Source organism: Leptodactylus fuscus, chromosome 8, assembly GCF_031893055.1.
Source record: "Leptodactylus fuscus isolate aLepFus1 chromosome 8, aLepFus1.hap2, whole genome shotgun sequence".
Classification (NCBI taxonomy): Eukaryota; Metazoa; Chordata; class Amphibia; order Anura; family Leptodactylidae; genus Leptodactylus; species Leptodactylus fuscus.
The window spans coordinates 40,109,242-40,131,703 of NC_134272.1; the positions used below are offsets into that span (position 1 = coordinate 40,109,242).

General features: G+C 40.5%; 1 protein-coding gene across 1 annotated transcript in view; it reads right to left on the reverse strand.

Moving 5' to 3' along the window:
- ANKAR (ankyrin and armadillo repeat containing) overlaps positions 1-22,462 on the reverse strand; it is a 95,741-nt gene that overhangs the window by 33,460 nt on the left and 39,819 nt on the right. Inside the window, exons 8-14 of the mRNA XM_075285120.1 lie at positions 19,363-19,564; positions 16,164-16,372; positions 13,287-13,391; positions 8,737-8,981; positions 5,092-5,260; positions 2,649-2,890; positions 2,049-2,202 (exon numbers count right to left, since the gene is read on the reverse strand). Of these exons, the coding sequence (XP_075141221.1) occupies positions 2,049-2,202; positions 2,649-2,890; positions 5,092-5,260; positions 8,737-8,981; positions 13,287-13,391; positions 16,164-16,372; positions 19,363-19,564 (1,326 nt within the window). The remainder of the gene's footprint in view (positions 1-2,048; positions 2,203-2,648; positions 2,891-5,091; positions 5,261-8,736; positions 8,982-13,286; positions 13,392-16,163; positions 16,373-19,362; positions 19,565-22,462) is intronic.

Here is a 22,462-nt window from a genome sequence, read left to right on the forward strand (position 1 = left end):
ATTCATAGCATAAAAAAGAGGAGTACAAAAAAACCCACACCTAAAAAAACGCATACATCATTGATACGTTTTGAGGAAGAGTGGTTGCTACTCATAGCAGGCACTCTGCCTCGAAACATGTAAGCAATACATGTGTTTTTTTTAGGTGTGTTTTTTGTACTTCTCTTTTTTATGCTATGGATTAAAAGCTAAGTTTTATACATTATTCCTGGCAACTGGATTATTTATTCTGGAAGAAACAGTCTTTGTTGTCCCTGGTCAGAGGAAGGGGGGATCTACAGTGCTGTCAGTTCTCCCTAGGCTGTGCTGATGAGATCCAATCAGATCGAAACGGCGCTGTCCACAGCTGGGATACTGACTTGGCAAAATCCCACATCATTGCAGCAAAGGCTTCTGGGAAAGTCGGGCATGATGTTCATGGGAGCTTCCCCTAGAGGGCAGCATACAGAGGCGCTGTTTCCCTATTTACATCTTGGGAAACAGATTTGCATATTCTTCACATAATCCCCACAGTGGAGCGAAAATGGCTTTGTAAGACTCCACACACCTGACAAAGTGGTCTATCCTCAAGGAGTGACAATATCCCCATAATCCTCACATTTAGTAACAATATTAGTAATGTGGATGGCACTGTCATCCAATGAAGGCATATTATCCTATGTGGAGATCTTTTGGATCTATAAGTTCGATTGTCTAGTACCGAAGGGGTTAAATGAAGTCCTAGAGGATATTACCCGGTGATTCTTTTCGAGATGCGGGTTGCAACCCTGTTAGGTGTGTCACCAATTTTGGCCCTCTTTTGTCTGTCTTACTTCCTTTGATTTTAATTTTAATTTTTAAATCGAGCTTGTATTTATTTTCATAATTTATTTATTATATATTTATAGCTTTTTTTGTGTTTATTAGTTAGTGTATTCTTTTTTGTCTGTCACCTATGGTCTAATTTTAATTCTATTTCCCTTTCATTTTTTATTCTATGTATCTTGTCATAATAGTCATTTAACATTTATACATTATATGTTTCATAATGTTCTCTCTTGTGGCCTGTCCAAAGGTTTCCAATAATAATTATTTCTTATTATTTATTTTTTTATTTTTCAGTTTGTCTTTTGGTATATGGCCTCGGGGCTCGAACCTGTGGGCTTTTGTTTCTGTTTCTTGTCTGCTTGTGTGCCGGCTTTCTGTCCGCTCTGCCATCTGCCTATTTGATGTTAGGCCGGACAATGAGTACATATAGACCGAAAAGTCTTCAGTTATGGCGCCCGTATCGGGTGCGGCGCATGCGCGGGAGAAATCTTCACGCGCATGCGCAATGTGTAGATCCGGACGCCGCATCTGCTCGGCATGCCCGTAGGTTTTGCCGCGCGATGCTGCATCCTGTCCTGATGTATTTAAATGTGGAATTATTCTGCCTGTGAACAAGCAGGAACCTTCAACTGGGATAGGTAAGCGGACAGGTAGATTCTTTTGTACACCTACCTATTTATGTATCTGCATACCCTTATCCTCTGTTCTTGATGGCTAAGTTTGGGTTTTACTGTTTTATTGATATACAGTACAAAAAAATCTTTTAAGCTGAACTTGGCAGTGTTCTCCTTATATGTTGTTATTTGATTTGGTTATGAAACCTCCTAATGTATTAGCCTTTGTTATCATTGGTGACATACAGTTAGCGGTCATGACTACATGCTGTCTGGTATTATTGTTATTGTATCTTATGTTTTATTAGTTTGGATTTTATTTTATTTTTTTGAGTTGTTCATTTTTGTGTTTTAAGGATTTTTTGCACTTGATAAAGAGCTGTTCAGCTCGAAACGCGTTGTGCTAATAAAGATTGTTGGTCCCTGGGTGAGCGCGGTCTTCTTTCTCTGTATTTATGGAGGATGGTCCCTAACTGTTATCCTATGTGGAGAGGACTTTTACCTTTAGGGGGCACTATTACTTTGCTGGGCAGTGTAATAAGAAAAAAAATAAATAAAAATAACACCATAAAGTATTTAACAGAACGTAATAACAGTTACATGCAAGCCTGTGATAACAGTACTTACCAACATATTGCATCTTGTCAGAAGGTGATAAGAGCATATCTATAATTAAATTAATACCAATTTGTTTTGACATTGCCTTCTGTTGTTTCCAAGTTTGTCCTGCGAGCACCCAGAGAGTTATGCTACCTTGTTCTCTGACTTCTAACTTAAACACCTGGAAAAAAAAAAAGTAAAGACTCAGGCCCAGTTCACATCTGTCCCTAAGTAGACTCCCCGAACGGAAACCTATACGCATTGAAAGCGGTTAGCTAAAAAACTACACAGACCCCATAAACTATAATAGGGTCCATGTGGTTTCCGTACGAAACATGCGGAGAGAAAAGTGCTGCTTGCAGTACTTTTCTTTCCACATGATTTGTGCAGACACTGAGCGGAAATCACAAGGACCCCATTATTGTCTATGGGGTCCGTGTGGTTTCATAGCTAACTGCTTTTATTGCGTATAGGTTTCCGTTCAAGGGGGCCCCAAGCAGACTCCCCGAATAGAATACCGAACGCAGATGTGAACCGGGCCTAACAAAAGACTTCAACATTTACATAATCTTTAAACTTTTGCTATGCCATGAAAACATTTTATAGCTATTAATAAAACACACTTGCCTTGAGAAGTTTTGATATATGTTTTGCTGCTGATCTGTCCAGAAACTCTTTTTGCACTGCAGCATTATGATCAGCAAGGGATTCTATGGCTTTAGCTGCTTTCACTTGGATATTAAGTTTCTTTACTCGAATAATATTGATAAGAGAAGTGACTGCATTTTCCTTTGCAATTGCATCCTGGATAACTTTGTTTCCTCTAGCAAGCTCTGCAATGGCTACACACGATGCACTGACAAGATCATCTTGAACATAAATAAAACAATAATATTAATTAACTTTAAAACAGATCTATAGAATTTATCTGAGAGGAAATATTCCTTAACTTTTAATGATAGAGAGCTATATAATAAGGTCAGTGTTCTATAGTAAGAATGAGATAATCACATGCACATGCTCTAGGAAAGCATTGGGTCAGAAGGGGTACTGAGGCCTCACGTTGCAGAAAAGCAGCTTTTTTATTGCAGATTTTGCTGCAGCTTTTTGAGTCAAAGCCAAGAGTGGCTTCAACAGGACTTGGAAATGTATAACGAGCATTTATACTTCTCCCTTTGCTAAAGCCACTACTGACTTTGGCTCAAAAAAACTGTAGCAAAATCTGCAACAAAAAAGGCAGCTTTTCCACAATGTGGGGCCTCAGCCTAAAGAGATGTCAACGTAAGGGTCAGTTCACACGTGAAAACCGCCTAGCTTATTTGTGCGAGGTAAAAAACCTCGAGGAGTTTTTTTGATGCTGTTTTTTGCATTCCACGCGGTTTTTGACGAGGTTTTTGACGCGGTTTTCGCTAGCGGTTTTCGCTAGGGTTTTTTTTTCCTATATGTGCTATAGAAACTGCAGGCGAAAACCGCGCGGTTTTTTGCAAAAAAACGCGCGGTTTTGTGTGCAAAAAACCGCGCGGTTTTTTACCGCGCGGTTTTCGCCTCCCATTCACTTCTATGCAATTCTTCAGGCGTTTTCCGCCTGAAGAAAGGTCATGTCGCTTCTTCAGGCGGAAAACGCTAGGAGGAAAAAAAAAGCTAGCGGTCTACATAGACCACCATGTTAAAGGAGAGGTTTTTGAAGCGAATTCCGCTGTCAAAAACCTCCCCTTTGCCCACGTGTGAACTAGCCCTAAAGAGGCCATGCGTGCCCTGCTACAATTTCTGGGAAAGGATTATGCAAATAAGTCATCCATGTGGAAGAGAGGAATAGGCCTTAGCACCAACTATTAAAAGGTAGCTGCCTATAGATCAATGCCTGGTTTTCAAGACATTCAAGCATAAGTTCATTAAAATGGCCTCTTTGAGGCAATGTCTCTTTAATGAGACATAATACCCCTTAATGACCCACGTCTACGATCTCTCACCCAACCAGTCAGTATTTTATTTCGAACTAGTAAGTGGCAATAGCCTCAAAACAGCTGTCTGGAGATGTCTTGCTCTTTTCCCTTGGAAGAGATATTCTAGCTTGACTTTATTGCCAGATAACACTACTAGGTTTCAGGGAAACAAGGCATTAATCTATAGAGAGCCACTTTCCAAAAGGTGGTGCTTGAACAAGTTCCCCTTTTCAATCAAATGGGTTGTCTGGGATAAAATAGGAATTAACCCATACCCCCACCTAATTTCTAATTTACATCTATTAAAAAATTGTCCATATCCCTGGGGTAGTCATGTGACCCTTGCAGGGACAGCTTTCCTTATAATCTGATGAGGTTCTGTTTCACCGCTTCCTAAACAAAACATCACCAGTACTTTCCCCCTTCCCCAACCTCATCAATACTCAATATCAAAAGCAACTGCTTTCTTACTAGCTCTCTCCTCTAGATGGCAAAAAATGTACGCCCTAGGCATTGGAAGAGCCAGTCAGTGGAGGAGTGGTTTACAGAGGTGGTCTTTCTTTATCGAAAGGAAGACCTTGTTGACTATACCATGGCCTTCCAGTACTTAGATGCCTACCACCGCACTGATTGTACTGCCTAAATGTATTGATCTCTTCTCCGGAGGTGCATCTCCCATTTGATCCAGTTCACAATGCATTCTTTATATTAACGATGCTCTCTTTGATTCCCTCTTCCGGTTGCCCTCCTTTCCCTCCCAGTCCTTTTCCTGTTTGACTTCATTAACAATTTAATTTGGGAAGCTGCTTTTGCCCTCGTTTCACACCGACTGTACCGTTTATACTTAAAATCTAATAAGGTTAATTTGAAAAAAAAAAAAAAAACATTTAGAAAGTCAACAGCCTTGTAGAGATGAGCGAGTACTATTTAAAACTCCCGTTTTGAGTAGCACACACCCATAGGAATAAATGGACGCAGTCGACACGTAGGGGGTTAAGCGGCCGGCCGCCGGCAAAGTCTGCATGCCAGCCTCTTCCATTGATTCTTATGGGTGCGTGCTATTCGAAATGGCCGTTGGGAATAGTACTCACTCATCTCTATTAACATGTCCTTCTTGAAAAACCTACCAGATTTAGCAGATAGAAAATCCACAATCAGAGGGATACCGCCAGTATCTTTTATTGAGTTTTGATTGGATGGATTTTGAATACTTAAAACCTTAATACAATTCAAAGCATTTATCAACACATCTTCAAAGTCTCCATTCAGCAAGTTAACCAAAGGTCTAAGTCCATCCTAATAATAAAAACATAATAAATGTTAAATAAGATATATAAAGATTATGTAATGATAATAAATTCAGTACACCATGTGATCTACCATGTCACCTTATTCAAAGGAATTATGTTATTATGATATCCCCTGCCCATATGTCCTATTAGGCAATTTGATATAAAGGGGTGTTCTCTCTCAGGAAGAGAGTTACTGAGGGACATACAGTCCTATGAAAAAGTTTGGGCACCCCTATTAATCTTAATCATTTTTAGTTCTAAATATTTTGGTGTTTGCAACAGCCATTTCAGTTTGATATATCTAATAACTGATGGACACAGTAATATTTCAGGATTGAAATGAGGTTTATTGTACTAACAGAAAATGTGCAATATGCATTAAACCAAAATTTGACCGGTGCAAAAGTATGGGCACCTCAACAGAAAAGTGACATTAATATTTAGTACATCCTCCTTTTACAAAGATAACAGCCTCTAGTCGCTTCATGTAGCTTTTAATCAGTTCCTGGATCCTGGATGAAGGTATTTTGGACCATTCCTCTTTACAAAACAATTCAAGTTCAGTTCAGTGTGATGGTGGCCGAGCATGGACAGCCTGCTTCCAATCATCCCACAGATGTTCAATGATATTCAGGTCTGGGGACTGGGATGGCCATTCCAGAACATTGTAATTGTTCCTCTGCATGAATGCCTGAGGATTTGGAGCGGTGTTTTGGATCATTGTCTTGCTGAAATATCCATCCCCGGCGTAACTTCAACTTCGTCACTGATTCTTGAACATTATTCTCAAGAATCTGCTGATACTGAGTGCAATCCATGCGACCCTCAACTTTAACAAGATTCCCGGTGCCAGCATTGGCCACACAGCGCCAAAGCATGATGGAACCTCCACCAAATTTTACAGTGGGTAGCAAGTGTTTTTCTTGGAATGCTGTTTTTTTGGACGCCATGCATAACGCCTTTTTGTATGACCAAACAACCCAATCTTTGTTTCATCAGTCCACAGGACCTTCATCCAAAATGAAGCTGGCTTGTCCAAATGTGCTTTTGCATACCTCAGGCGACTCTGTTTGTGGCGTGCTTGCAGAAACGGCTTCTTTCTCATCACTCTCCCATACAGCTTCTCCTTGTGCAAAGTGCGCTGTATAGTTGACCGATGCACAGTGACACCATCTGCAGCAAGATGATGCTACAGCTCTTTGGAGGTCATCTGTGGATTGTCCTTGACTGTTCTCACCATTCTTCTTCTCTGCCTTTCTGATATTTTTCTTGGCCTGCCACTTCTGGGCTTAACAAGAACTGTCCCTGTGGTCTTCCATTTCCTTACTATGTTCCTCACAGTGGAAACTGACAGGTTAAATCTCTGAGACAACTTTTTGTATCCTTCCCCTGAACAACTATGTTGAACAATCTTTGTTTTCAGATCATTTGAGAGTTGTTTTGAGTAGCCCATGATGCCACTCTTCAGAGGAGATTCAAATAGGAGATCAACTTGCAATTGGCCACCTTAAATACCTTTTCTTATGATTGGATACATCTGGCTATGAAGTTCAAAGCTCACTGAGGTTACAAAACCAATTTTGTGCTTCGGTAAGTCAGTAAAAAGTAGTTAGGGGAATTCAAATCAATAAAATGATAAGGGTGCCCATACTTTTGCACCGGTCAAATTTTGGTTTAATGCATATTGCACATTTTCTGTTAGTACAATAAACCTCATTTCAATCCTGAAATATTACTGTGTCCATCAGTTATTAGATATATCAAACTGAAATGGCTGTTGCAAACACCAAAATATTTAGAACAAAAAATGATTAAGATTAATAGGGGTGCCCAAACTTTTTCATAGGACTGTATTTGTCTATGGAAATTCATAGATATGTGTGTCTGGCTAGAGCTCCACATTGATTACAGCTAATTTACAAGTGGCTTATACAGCTAGACCCAGTTAATCACCAGACCAATTTAGTTTAAGAAATGGGTGAAAACTGTAGTTTTTTCAAGGGGTTTTCAGGGTGAAAAAAAATTGATGATGTGTCTTTTTCCAATCTCTATGTATCAGCTGCACAAAACAGCTGATCAGTGGAGGTGAGCTGGGTGCCAGACCCTACCAATCTGATACTAATTAGAGATGAGCGAGTACTGTTCGGATCAGCCGATCCGAACAGCACGCTCCATAGAAATGAATGGAAGCACCTGGTACTTCCGCTTTGACGGCGGCCGGCCGCTTAACCCCCCGCGTGCCGGCTACGTCCATTCATTTCTATGCGAGCCTGCTGTTCGGATCGGCTGATCCGAACAGTACTCGCTCATCTCTAATACTAATGATACTGATGAGTTCCATCCTCTATGGGATACAAGGGGCACAAAAATGAGCAAATGCACTCTAGTACATGAGCAGCGTTCAAAAAGCCCAACAGGACAGAAAGGAAACAAAAAACAGCAAAGCACACATAGCTTATAAAGGTGTATCTAAACTTACACATGTGCACAACATTTAACAAGGAGGTGTGTGTACATCATAGACACCACAGTTATCTTATCTATAAAAAGACACACATGCAAAAAATATGGCCAAAAAAGGGATGATCATAAATAACCCCCTTTATGTCAGAACACAGCCTCAATATGGCTTCATTTTTACTATATCACAGCTGTTAGCACAAAAGTTAGTGTGTCCTAATTTTTTGTTTTTCCATAGAGTTGAAAGGACAGTATCAGAGGTTCCTTTAGATCTGTATTGGACACCTGTGTATAACACATTCAGCTCAAACAAACTCTAGACAAATGTCCTGCATAAACCCCTTTTTTAAAATAAATAAAAAAATCAGGAATTCCATAAATTAAAGGGGTAGTGCTGTTAGTGCAAAAGACAGGAGATAAGTGCCCGATCGCTGGAGGCCCGATTGCCAGGTCAACCAGTGATCAGGTTGACAGGGATTCAAAAGTCCACCTTTGACCTCCATGTGAATGGAGCACCAGTGTGCCTGAGTGACCGGCATTCCATTCACTTCTATGGGGCTGCCAGGACTTTAATCTTCACCCAGAGTTATAACATATTCTCAAAATATGTTATATCTTTCTGCAGCAGCCAGCCCTGTGAAAGATGGGAGGCTCCAGAAAGGAGGCTGGATTAGGGGACCTTCAAAAAGGATCATGTACAGGGCCCACTGGGTCATATATATAGGCCCCAGTGCAAGTGCAGTATCTCCCTATGGTTAAAGCAACCCTGCTTTTGCAATTGATCTTAAAACTAACACAATTGGAATTAAAACACACTTGCTTTTCCAGTAACTCAAATGATCAGTAGTTGCTTAAATACTCAAACCACCATGTGTGGTACTAGAAAGTAACTCAAAATGGTCAATGTCTTATTTTGCTTATTTTTCTTTAACTACATATCTATTTTCTTTCTATTTTGCATAAATATATGTGTTTTACTAGGCCACCAAGTATCCTTCCTGGTTGACAAACTATACTTACCATTTGTGCTATGAGGGTTGGATTACCATCCACTTGGGCAATATCACACAAAATTACTGAGCATCGGGACTGAAGTTCTGGATGTTTGGAATGCAACAAGCTGATCAAGATTGGTATTGCTTCAGCTTGTGTAAGAGCCACTGCAACAGGAACATTATTTGATATATTGCTTAATACTCCGGACGCCAGGCACTGCAGATTTACTTGTCGATTATGTAGAAGTTTTATAAGACACGGTATGGTTCCTGTAACAAAAGCAAATTGAATGTCAGTATTAACAATTGCTTTGTTAATACACGTGTTTAAAAAAAATCTATGAAACATCTTCGCCCGTCTGGGCTTTGGTGTCTTCCTCTGGCCGCTCGCTGCGACACAGGAGACGTGTCCGGCTCAGATTTCTTCTTTTGGGTTCTTCTTGTATTGTCTGAATACTGTACTATTCTGTCACCTTGGTAATTGATTTTCCACCACACTCCATCTCCTTCATATTGGTTTCCCTCTGCTCCTCTAATAGATAATTTTAGCCTTAGCATGCAGAAAACCTTATAGGTCATCCTGGGCAGAACTATTTCATGAGGTTTTGGACTGACACTGTTAAAGTGTCATTTTTGTTACCTTGCTTATTCAAGTGATGGAGTAGTGGTGTAAAGTTTTATAATGCATTATATAGTTTATAACCACAAGTGGCATTATTTGATACTGTAATGGACTAAGAAGTCTACACTGAGTTATTCTAGACTGAGTTAAAGAGGACCTTTCATCAGGATTGGGCACAGGCAGTTCTATATACTGCTGGAAAGCTGACAGTGCGCTGAATTCCCCCTCCCCTCCTGATAATACTTGTCTATGGACGAGCACTGTGAGCAGAGGGAGGGGGCGTTCCTCCCCGCTCACACTGTACAGCGCGATAGGCGCTGCTGGGCAGAAGGGTGTCCCTGGCTAACTGTCAGAAATGCCCTTCTGACTGTAAAGCGCTACGGTACCGGGCCCGATAGCGCTTTACCAGGGGCACAGATCGGGAAAGCCGACAGTACGCTGAATTCACCCATAACTTTTTTATACTTCCGTGTACAGGCATGTATAGGGCATATTTTTTTTGTGGGGCCAGGGTACTTTTTAGTTATACCATTTTGGGGAATATCTAGTGCTTTAATGACTTTTTATTCAAATTTTTATCACAAGCGAAATGGTGAAGTTTGGCACTTTTGACTTTTTTTTCCCGTTACGGTGTATTGTGTATGTATCTCACTTTATTTAATTACTGTTATATTTGTTCTAGGGAGGGGTTGGCAGTTCTATTGCAGGCTACGTAGAGTAGCCTGCAATAGAAAATAGTGAAAGACAGGCCTGAGAGCCTTCATAAGGCTCTTGGCTGTCATAGCAACAGGACACCAGCCCCAGAGCTTGCTCCGTGTGCTGATGATCCATGGAAAAATGGCAGCACCGACAAAATGGTGCCTCGGTCAGCTTTAGCAGCTATGGCGGCCACTCAGCTCCCGAGCGGCTGCCGTATTTAAATACCTGACATCTACTAGTACGGCGTATGTCAGGAAGGTATTAAAGGCATTAAGTTTGTTTGTAATGTTATCTTTATGAGTACTGGCTGAATATGTGAACAGAGCCCGAAGACATGAGTCTTCAGTAGAGCCTACATATTGTTCATGCCAACCAGAGAACTACTGCATCAAAGTGTGCCTCATTGACCTGAACTATATATGGATTGCTATATGTGTGCTGTATTGAGGGGGTGGATTCCCATCGTAAGAGTTGAGTGCTAGGCAGCTTTCTGAGTTCAGCCTGTCATCCATAGTAGAAGTTGAACACCATTTTGTCATTTTATGTCTTCACACAAGACATGGAGGGTGGAGCCTAGCTTCCTAGTTCAGTAGCTCATACTGTAACCCACAGAGGTGGCCAATAGTGACCTGGCTGTGTGAGAGTCAGGTGTATCCACTTCCCAGGAAGGAGTACCATGTGGTTGATGTCCCCAGTCACCTATACACCAGATTCTACAAGGCGTTTGTAAAGAAAGTCAGCCCAAATACAAAGTATCCAGCAGTGCATATCGATGTCATCTGACAAGATTTCATGTTGTATACCAACAACCAGCACGGCCAGTCAGAATAATGGGCCTACAAATGGGAAAGGGTCAGACATCAACAGCTCTTCCCTAAAGAACAGTTATACTAAAGGGATCTAATGGAGAGTTGTGAAAACCTACCACAGGAAAGGGGCTCTGTACCAGCACTTACATGCACGGACTCACCTGTATTCCTCTTACTTAGAGGCAAAAAAGAAGGATGAAATATTATGACAAATTGTTAAGGGACTAATCGAAGTGAATATGCAAGTGATGAAGTGACATAGTGACATCATTCTGTTGTCCTGCATGAGAGACTTGGTAGTTTTTAAAGAAGAAGATCAGAAAAGAAGATTGCTACAAAAAGACAATTGCAACTGTCAACATGCAAGTTTTTTGAATTTTTGTGTCTTTTCTTTTTGGTTTAAGCCCAATTTTGACCTTCTTGGTTTTCTACTAGAACAGATAAAGAGAAGGTAGAGAATAATAAATATGGTGTAATATATAGAAGAATATACCGCCTATATGTATGGTGTGATGCCATGTATCACATCTATAACTCAAGGGGTTGAGTGTAATAGGACATGTTTTTTCCCACAATGTCATAGTGTTTTATTGATGTGATATGATGGAGTTAATGTCTTACTGTTCACTCTGCATTTCTGTAAATTTTTATGTCACTGATCATTGATCACTCTATATTTTTTATACTATTCTGTTATTGATCACTTTGTATTTTTGTATACTATTCTGTCAATGATCAGTTGCTAAACATTCCTTCAAACCTTTGTACCATAAATGGTCATGTTATAAGTTGACCATGCATATACATCCAGGAAGCCCTCCTCTTCTACCAAAGGTACTATAAAAATTGTATGGGCTTTTGTCTTAGTTAGCCTCAGCTGGGACCATGAAAAAGAAGGATGTCAGCAGTCCTAGAAGTCATCGAACGATGGGCGTATATCAGTGTTTGATAAACAAGGGGCTCTCCCATCCAGTGAGCTATTGCATCATTTGTAACTACAGCTAAGTATTGTCTCTTTTCATTTATTAAACACCTATTATTTTATTATATTCTGAATAGATTATAGTCATTCTTTAACCATCTTTGAGTCTTTTTTTTTAACCCCTTCCTGACATCGCCGTACCAGTACGATGGAGACACCCAATGCTAATGTCTGCAATCAGTGCCCGCACTGATCACGGGCATTAACCCCTGGGCATCCCAGTAAACGCGGACCAATATGACAGGTTACCGGCGCATGGGCGCTGCCATTTTCCTGGGGATCGTCGGCACCCGGAGCCTTGTGAAAGCTCCCAGGCCTGTTATTCAATCCCTTCTATTGCAGGCTACTCTATGTAGCCTGTAATAGAAATACCTTCTTTTTTTTTTGCAAAGTAGTAGTGTTGTATGCATTGCATGGGGTTCAAGACTCCTAGGGGGTCTAATAAATATAAAATATATATATATATATATATATATATATATATATATATATATATATATATATATATACACACTCACCGGCCACTTTATTAGGTACACCATGCTAGTAACGGGTTGGACCCCCTTTTGCCTTCAGAACTGCCTCAATTCTTCGTGGCATAGATTCAACAAGGTGCTGGAAGCATTCCTCAGAGATTTTGGTCCATATTGACATGATGGCATCACACAGTTGCCGCAGATTAAAAAAAAAAAAAATTGGAACTGTTTTGGATTTTTCTTAAGAGGTTAAAATGTAAATAAAACCAAATAAATTTGGTATCCTTGGAATTGTACCGAAACATAGAATACACATGACGTCATTTTGCTTGCACAGAGAACGTCATAAAAACAAAGCCCGTAAGAAAGTCGCACAAATGCATTTTTTCTTCAAATCCAACCCATTCTGATTATTTTTCCAGCTTCCCAGTACATTGTATATTTGTCCTACAAACATTAAGACCTCATATGGCTCAGATTGGAAAAATAAAAATGTTATGGAGTTTAGAGGGGGGGGGGGGGGGAGTCAAAAATGAAAATCAAAAAATGCCTGCAGCAGGAAGGGATTAAAGGTTATTTTTCTACAATGACCAATACATATGCGCTTGGAACAGTTGGCTGTATGACCACCCAAGTTGATTTCTGATGAGCAATGGCAATCTAAAAATCTAATGTGTATGTCCACCTTAGCGAGCCACCCAGCCTCAGTGTGCTGCCATTGTATATGTAATGTAAATACAAATAAATTCTTTCCTAGAGGCAATCCTTCAAGGGCAGAATATCTTTTTACATACATGACTTTAGATGGAGCATGTCACATTTGTATTAAAAACAAAACAAAACACAGTACCTCTATTATAAGAACAATGATTTGCAGCCTTGTGCTTTCAAAGTGTCATAAAAGTCTTCTGAGATGTACAATACAGTACAAAATAAAGCAAGTTTCATGTACAAGTAATATCCAAGTGAAACATATGGTAAGCTCACCAGCCTCATAAATGTCTTTCCAAAATTGCTGTTTCACAACACAAAGAACCTCCAAGCATCTTACTGCCATTTCTGTTCTATACATATCTTGAGAATTCAGCATTTCTGGTACAAATAAACAGAAATAAGAAAAATTTCTAAATGTGTACAAGCAAACCATGTTATTAAATATTAATCGGAAAGAAATGATGTAATGAATTCAATTCTAACTATGGACATTATCTGCATGGAATTTTTAAAGAATACAAACAATTACAAAACAATTTTTCATAAATAAACAAACATTAAGATAAGACACTTTGTAATATATCTTATTAATATGAAATGTTTCTTTTCTATTAAAAAGGAGTCTATCATTGAGATTTTCAATTTTTAGCTAAGGCAATATTCATGTAGGTTTTAGAAAGGCTACATGACTCATTCCTGACGTTTTTCAGAAAAACACATTTTTCTTGTTATGTAAACTAGTTAGTAAACTAAGTGTGATTAAAACATAACTTTTAATATTCTGTCTAAAAATTGTCAGATTCATTCCCACAAAATTAAAACATTAGTTCCCTGAATGTTGGTTCCTGGGTATAACACCAAACCACGATAGCCCCAGAATAGGTCTTCCAACCCTGGTCTAATTAGAATGAAGGAGCCTAGTAAATTGTTGTGGTTCCTACACAATATAAGGGCGGACCTATCTCAATAAAGAGGCTGAGCAGAGTATTGTTTGTGCCTGCCTGTAATGTGGCCAAAACGGTACAAATAAAAAACAGTAGGGGGAGAACACAATAATAGCTCTTTCTATGTCTTTCTCATTCCTAGGCAAGGGTAGTGTGGAGATATTGCCTACCTCCGGTCAATCCTTTAGATACATTCATGCAAGCTGCATGCGTGCGAGTTGCATGCACCAATAGCTAATTACTGCCCTTGAATAGCTAATCCCACCTACTTAGATGTCTCCGATAACTGGCCTAATCTCCTCAACACGTTTCACTTACAAAAGCTCATGAGGAGGATGTTTAACTACCTAAATTTCAGGCTGACGCTGTGTGGTTATAACTGGAGATGAGCGAACAGCAAAATGTTCGAGATTCGATATTCGTTTCGAGTAGCCCCTCAATATTTGACTACTTGAATCGAATATCGAACCCTATTATAGTCTACGGGGGGAAAATGCTCGTTTCAGGGGTAGGCAACATTCGATCAAATTATACTTACCAAGTCCACGAGTGAGGGTCGGCTGGATCCTCCGAGAAGTCTTCTCCGTGCAGCGTCCCCGCGGCATCTTCCGGCTCTGAATTCACTCTGCCAGGCATCGGGCCTGGGCAGAGCCAACTGCGCATGTCCGCACTACAAGCGGGCATGCGAAGTCGGCTCTGCCCAGGCCCAATGCCTGGCAGAGTGAATTCAGAGCCGGAAGACGCCGCGGGGAAGCTGCACAGAGAAGACTTCTAAAGGTAGGAGAAGAACCAGCGTTGATTGGCCGACTGTATAGCATTCGGGCCAATCAATGCTGGTTCTGCATCAAACTTTTCCATTTGAATAGCGAGTGGTACTCGATCGAGTACGAGTATTTCGAATACCGTAGTATTCGATCGAATACCTACTCGATCGAGTACTACTCGCTCATCTCTAGTTATAACCACAGTTCCCCGAGCCCATGTGGTAGGCTCCGGTACTTATCAGGGATTGACTACCTTTTGGTGTACATTCCTTTGCTAGGTTACCCGTTACCCTATGTTTGAATATTTAAAAATTGTTATGTAATTAGCCTTCACAGAGCACAGTGGGCATTCCCCCTGTGCTCGGAGTACATTCCCATCATCATCCCTCCCTGCATTGCCGCCTCCTTCTTCTTTGCTTCTTCCTCCTGTCAGTTCGACGACAGGATAAAGAATCAAAGAGGAGTAGGAGGCACTAACAAGAAGGATGGTAAGGGATCAATTATAGATCCTAGGGGAGCCAACACCCGGGACCTTCATGGAGCATCTGTTTGTAGTAGCAATCTGCTTCACAAGCCATGTGAAGTCACATTCATTGGTCACATGTCCTGAACGCAGTTCAATGAATGGATGGAGCTGTGATAACAAACACTGCCACTGCACAAATGTACAATGCTGTGCTTGATAAACACCGCAGCCTCTTCAAACAGCTGATTGTTGGGGCCCGATTGTCAGACACCTGCCGATCTTTAATTGCTGTCCTAAGGATGGCTCAACAATGAGTAAGGCCCTGAAAAACCCTTTACAGTGAACGTGTCATGATTTTCATTTCTGTCCTTATTAAAACTACTTCTCAAACTATTTTGTTAACTTTGATTAAAGTGATTGTCTCAAGTTTTAATGTTACCCCCATTGTGTGAGAAATTTCAGTGAGAGATGTTTATGGGAGATGCTGTGGTTAGCTGATATAGGTGCTGTGATATAGGTGCTGTGATATAGGTGCTGTATAGGAGCTATTTTGGCAGCAATGGGAGCTGTGCCATCTGTTTTAGAGTCTGTAAGGCTATTGTGAGGTTGCTGTGTTGGCTCTTATGGGGAGATTGCATTTGATGTTATGGGGCTCTACTAGCATGAAAATGCTGTGTTGGCTATTTTGAGAAGCTGTTTAGACTATATTGGGGAGACTGCTGGTTATTTTGGGAGGTGATGACTATTATAAGGGCTGTGCTGGCTGTTTTGGAGGGGTGACTGTGATATTGGATATGGGCACTGTGCTGGCTGATATGGGGAGGCTGTTTTTGATGATTTTATGGGGCTGTTCTGGCTATTATGAGGGGATATGCAGTTTATTATCTCTGCAACGTATTTATAACTAATTTTCTCCAGGCACTTCTCACTTTAGTTGACTTAAAACAAATGAACAAAACAATTGTAGAGAACTCACCAACTATATAATTCCATACTTGTAGCTCTTGAAAATTTAATTCTATCACATATTTCAAAATGTGGGTATGGAAATATAGCACAGCTAAATGAATGATATTATTTCCCATACTGTCTGTTTTTTTCCAACTTCCTCCAAGAGACATTACATATTTGAAGGCATCAAGTGCTCCTGACATGGCTGTGAGCAGCAATGGAGTGCACTTATATCTGTGAATCACACAAGAGAATACAACTGATACATTTAGTGCAAAGTAAAAAAAAAAAAAAAAAAATCATCATGAAATAAGCATGGAATCATCATTCAATATTTCACCAATAAAAGGACATTATGGTATCTGTAAGAAAATTGGGATAACGATGGATGTTGCATTTGCCCAGAGGATAGGAAAGACATTGTAGAAAAGTTTTAAATGCTCTGCACGTACATTGGCTGGTTTATGAAGAGAAAATTCACAGAAGTACAATATTTGGCTCAAGGCAGATCTGAAAGGTTTATTAAGTCACAGTATGTGGGAGACTTAGTGGATAAGAAGGCAGAACTGTTTCCCATTGCTAAAATACTGAAGATACTATATCAAATGCAGGAGAAAACAGGCAGGCATTAATTGCAGGCGGTGTCACCTACTATGATGGAGATTGTCAAGATGATGAATGTAATAATTCTTGTGGAACTGAGCATGTGGAAGCAAATTTTGTTACAAATGGGGCAAATGGATTTGAAAATCTGAATTTCAGGAAATCTTTGATTCACCAAGAATCTGGATTTCTTGACGCTTAGATGCATCAAATCGCATTTTTTAATAAATTGGCCACTGCAAATGTTAGGACTCTGAGAACGTGGGATCAACCACAATGCCAAGTGTGCAGCAAATCAGCAGCCAGCCGCCCCTGCAATGTCACAGCCGTACAAAAACCAGCAGCCATTTTAGGTATAGTCATTTCACATTGCTCTTAATGCAGGGGCAGGCAACAGCAGGAGCTAGGGACAGTAATAGAAAACAGATAGAAGTTCAGGGAAAGAAGATTGCAAGTGAAGGGAAAGTATAGGGAGGAAATCAAAGAACAATACCCTGCTGCAAACAGTGAACAGAATCATTTAACCCAGTAGATAGAAAAGGCAGCCTCCTCCCCCCTTCCCTGAGGCTACTGGCCTACTGCCACACCAACAGGGAATAAGGTTCAGGTAGGTACTGCCCAGGGTAGACAAAACTCTGCTCACAGCTCCAGGTATGTATAACTCCTAACCACGCCCTACGCGTTTCATCTCTGACCAAGAATCTTCAGGGGCACAATTTCAGGGTGATTCCCTATTACCTGCAGCAATAACTGCTTAAACCAATTGTAAGACGGTAGGTGGTCTGACCGCCGGCAGGACCGCTCCACACACAGCTGGTGTACCCAACTGGATTGAAAGAGACTGTTAATTTTTGTTTTCAATGTTGGTGAGTGGTGAACATAAAAAGGGCTGTTTATACTACATCTGGCGTATGTAATGGGATAGGTTTGTATACCCTAAACGGGTTCATAGACCATAGGAAGCATGATGGAGGCCAAAATAGTATCCACAAGACAGGTAAATGTTGATACCATTTTTCCATATTTTATAGGATTGAGTAGTGCGCTGCCAAGTCCTAAAAAGATTTTTATTTTAATTTGTGAGGTTATGGATGACAACTATGAAACTGGTTGGTAATACCACTTAGAACAAGACATTTTGTAAAGCATAAATGTGACATATACAAACTCAAAGCAAAGTTCTATTCAATTAATGTAATCCTATCCTACTAATATTATAAATGTGAAAGTTTGTGGGTGTTTGTGTTTGCATCTTTAGTTGTTTGTGCGTGTCACGCAAAAAAAGCTGAATGGATTTGGATGAAAATTGGCACATAGATAGTTTGTAACCTAGATTAAAACATAGGCTACTTTTAACCCCGGAAAATGATATGGGTTCACGACTGTTATGAATTTATGTTCATATACTATGTTACACTGCAGGAGACTTCAGCTATTTGCATTTTGTGCTGATAAAGCCTGCTCTGTTATCTGTCTATGCAAACACAAAGATAATGATCATTCTCTGATCGGCAGAAGTCTTCTGTGTCCTGATCAGCCAGAAGGAGGAGGGAGGGAGACAAATACAGGAAGTGAGGAGTAGACACTTGAGGCAGTGTGTTCAGACACTGACCTGGGAAAACCCCTTTCATGCAGTTTCCCAATTTTAAACATGCCGGTAAAACGAAAATCAAGTTAGTCGCAACATTTGCTATGAAGGTAGCCAGAAGTCAACAGAGTTCTCCTCAAGTGGAGCTGAGGAGGATTGAGCAATCTAGGTGTCAAGCGACTCTTAGAGCTGATGAAATGCCGGAGCAGACGGATCATCAACGTCAACACTCATTATATGGTGTCCCAGCGAGCTGCTGAGATGCCAGAACAATCAAAGGCACAGCGTGAGGAACAAGTTCAGCAGCAGGCCAGCTTGAGAGCTGCTGAAATGCTGGAGCAGGTGGATCTTCAATGCCAACAACAGGCTCATTATATGGCATTCCAGCAAGCTGCCGAAACAATCACACGCCAGTAAAGAACAATCACAGGCATGGTGTGACAATTGTCACACACAGCTATACTCCAGGTTTCCATAACAACTCCGCCATTTTTATACACTACACCCATAGCAGAGCCATGTGGGTATGCAAAGATGTAGCAGGACCGTGTGGGTATGCAGAGATGTAGTAGAACTGGGTATGCTGTGTGTATGCAGAAATGTAGCAGAGTTGGATATGCTGTGTCTATGCAGAGAAGTAGCAGAGGTGAGTATGCTGTGCCTATGCAGAGATGTAGCAGAGCTGAGTATGTTGTGCATATGTAGAGATGTAGCAGAGCCTTACTCCAGGTAATAACTGATGGCAGGTTGTTCAATGATATCCATACTGAGATACACATGATCATATGATCCTTATGCAAACAAAAGATGAAATATACCCATGCAAAGCTGGGTCCTCCTGCTAGTGTAATATAATGCAAAATGTACTCATTGGTACACATTCACATTGAAGTGATGAAAATATTTTTTGGGCAAAACATTTTTTGCTTACAATATCACAATTTTCAATAACAGCCACTTGTACAAAATGATACCATGCTTTGTGCAAAAGAAGCAGTTTTACAGTGTAATTAGTTTCTTTTATATTACTTACTCTGTAGCTGTTTCCACCTCCAATAAAGAAGAGTCTTTTCTGTAAAGAGCCCTGATACAAGGAACTGTACCATAAAAAGCTGCAAAATGTATTGCCATCCAGCCACGAATGTCATGTAACATATAATCTGCTTTCAAAGAGAGAAGGCAGGAGAGAACTTCAAGTGAGCCACACTGAGCAGCAACGTGTAAGGCAGTGAGTCCTTAAAAACAAGGATATGATATTTCATTAGGTATTCAGCTTGTGTAAAAGACCTAAATACTTTCTAAATACAGTTATACTATATTCACATGTTGGCATTTTGAAGTACATGCAATGTTTCTGTTATTCACATACTGCATCCCTCTCTGCTTATTTGTACTATGTAGTATGTGCTATCAGTGAAAAAAACAATCAACTTTTTTTCCCATTTTCTATACAGTCTGTCTCTGGGTTTGTAAAAATAAGACAAAAATGAAAGACACAGATACCATCATGATTATCACAAACCCATAGACGTGCATTGATGTGATCTGCTTCAGGTTGTTTTTTTTTTAGTGACCCACAATTCATGAAAAAAATTGACTTTTAAACAAACACTTTTAAATTATTGAATATGTATACCATTAGCAATAAATGGGGACAGCATAATTATGTGAAATGTCGACATGTGAAATACAAACTTAGGGCCCCTTCACATGGAGTTTACGCTCTGCTGATTCAGACACGTGTTCACGAGCGCTTCAAAACACATCCCATTCACTTCAATGGGAGCGCGCGTAAAGCCGGCTTTACACGTGCTCCCATTGAAGTGAATGGGATGTGTTTTGAAGCGCTCGTGTATACGTGTCTGAATCAGCGGAGCGTAAACTCCGTGTGGAGGGGCCTTTAGGTCAGGGCCTATGAAACGTAAAACTGAGGCATTTTACAGTCACTGCATAGTGGATAGGATTCTAGTAAAACCCATCCACACATTGCAGAAAAATATCTGCAATGAAAATACAGCATGTCAATTATATGTACGGAAATGTTGACAGTTTCCTGTAGGCACAATCTAAGCAGAAAGCATGCAGAGGAAAACTCTGCAGACTTTCAGTGAAAAGCGCTACAGGAACAACTGTGAAGCGTTTTTGCTGCGGTTTTTCTTGCAGCGCTTTTTTCAGTCCTGCCTACTACATGGGGCCTTAGCCTTAAACAGTTACACAGTTATGTTCATTTCAATGATAATATACTGAATCAACATGCAAGCAATCCTCAGTAAATGCAAATTTGTGTGCCTTCAGCAGCTAAGGTTGGCTAGATACTAAATACCTGGATGCCGTGAAACACTGATTAATTCCAGGCTGTTTCTCATTACTGGTCTCGCTAGCGGCAAAACTTCATAGTGAGTAATGAGAAACAGCCAGGAATTATTTAGTTTTCAGTTTTAAAGAAAAGTACCTGTAACTCCAGAATTGAGTACAGTTAGGCTGGGTTCGCATGGAGTATTTTGGCTCGTAATGTGGTACGTAGACGCCGCGGGAGCTTTTGCGGGCCGTATACGCTCCCATTGTTTTCAATGGGAGCCGGTACCGTATACGCGGCGCTATTTTGCGGCCGCCGCAAAATCAAGGCCGCAAAATAGCGCCGCATATATGGTACCGGCTCCCATTGAAAACAATGGGAGCGTATACAGCCCGCAAAAGCTCCCGCGGCGTCTACGTACCACATTATGAGCCAAAATACTCTGTGTCAACCCGGCCTTACATAGGTACATAGTGTTTCACCTCCCCACCTTAGGGGAAAAAAGACACTATGTATCTTTAAGAGTTAGAAGGGGAGCTATACACTATGAAACTACTGATATTTTATTGATGCCATTTTGGGGAATAGAAGATTTTGTGATTGCTAACATTTTTTTCAGTGGCCAACAGACAAAAAAAAAATACCAATGAAACTATATAAGTGTCATCTATTATCTATCTGGTACTTGTGAAGCTTTCCTTAACAGAATACATAACAGAATATAGAGATCAAAGGTGCAGCATATGTATATACTGGGGGTAACCAACCACAGCATATTTAAGTCCTATTTTCTTTCTTCTATTACTGCTATACCACAAACTTTGTGCACTGAGAATCCTTTTTGTAAATCGCAGCATGTCAATTATATCTACTATGGGGAAGGTAGCTCTGTAGAAGCAATGATGTGGACCCAACCATAGACAGGGGCACAAAATATGTAGGAAAAAGGTTTATTTAGAAAAACTGGAAGATAAATAAACCTTAACTTCTGGCACAAAATGAACAAAATAAAATACAGCCTTAACTTCAGGCAAAACAAAACAAAATCCTGCTCGTCTGAGCAACTAACTAAACAGTAATGATAACCTAACTATATGCGTGGCTTACTAACAGCCACACAAACAAGCTAAAGGCACAATATTGTCTCACCGGACTCAGGGTAACAGGACAGACCGAGACGCCTCCTATCACTTGCTGGATCTGCCCTTAAGTGCAGGATCTGCAGCCTATTCTTGGCCCTTTAATGAGCCTAAGACCCACACCTGGGGCTGAGTCCTATTCAAGACCTGCACTGGAGCATACATAAGTTAAAAATCTGGGGGAGATATAGCGTGATTCCAGGACTCTTCCTGTCATCTACTCACACTATGGAAACGCTGGTGTTTTCCCTGTTTGTGTTACAGAGGCAGAAAGTCCACAGAAGAAAACTCTGCAGACTTTCTGGGAGAAATGTGAAAAAAAAAACCTGATGTTTTTTGTGCAGCATTTTTTTGGCTGCAGATCACAATGTGGGGTCTGAGATTTTTTTTTTTTCTTTTAATGTAGATTATGAGCCCCATATAGGGATCAGAATATACTTTTTTTTTAAAATTTAAGTATGTCTTTGTAGAATGGGAGGAAATCCACGCAAACACGGGAACAACATACAAACTCCTTGCAGATGTTGTTCCTGGTGGGATTGGAACCCAGGACTCCAGCATGCGCGCTTTCCCTACTCTATCTCCTTCCGTACAGATCTTATTACACCTACGTCACTCCACGCATGCGCACTACGGACACCATCCCTACAAGCGCTATTACGCCGCTGCACATCAGACCAATCGGGATGGTCCAGCAC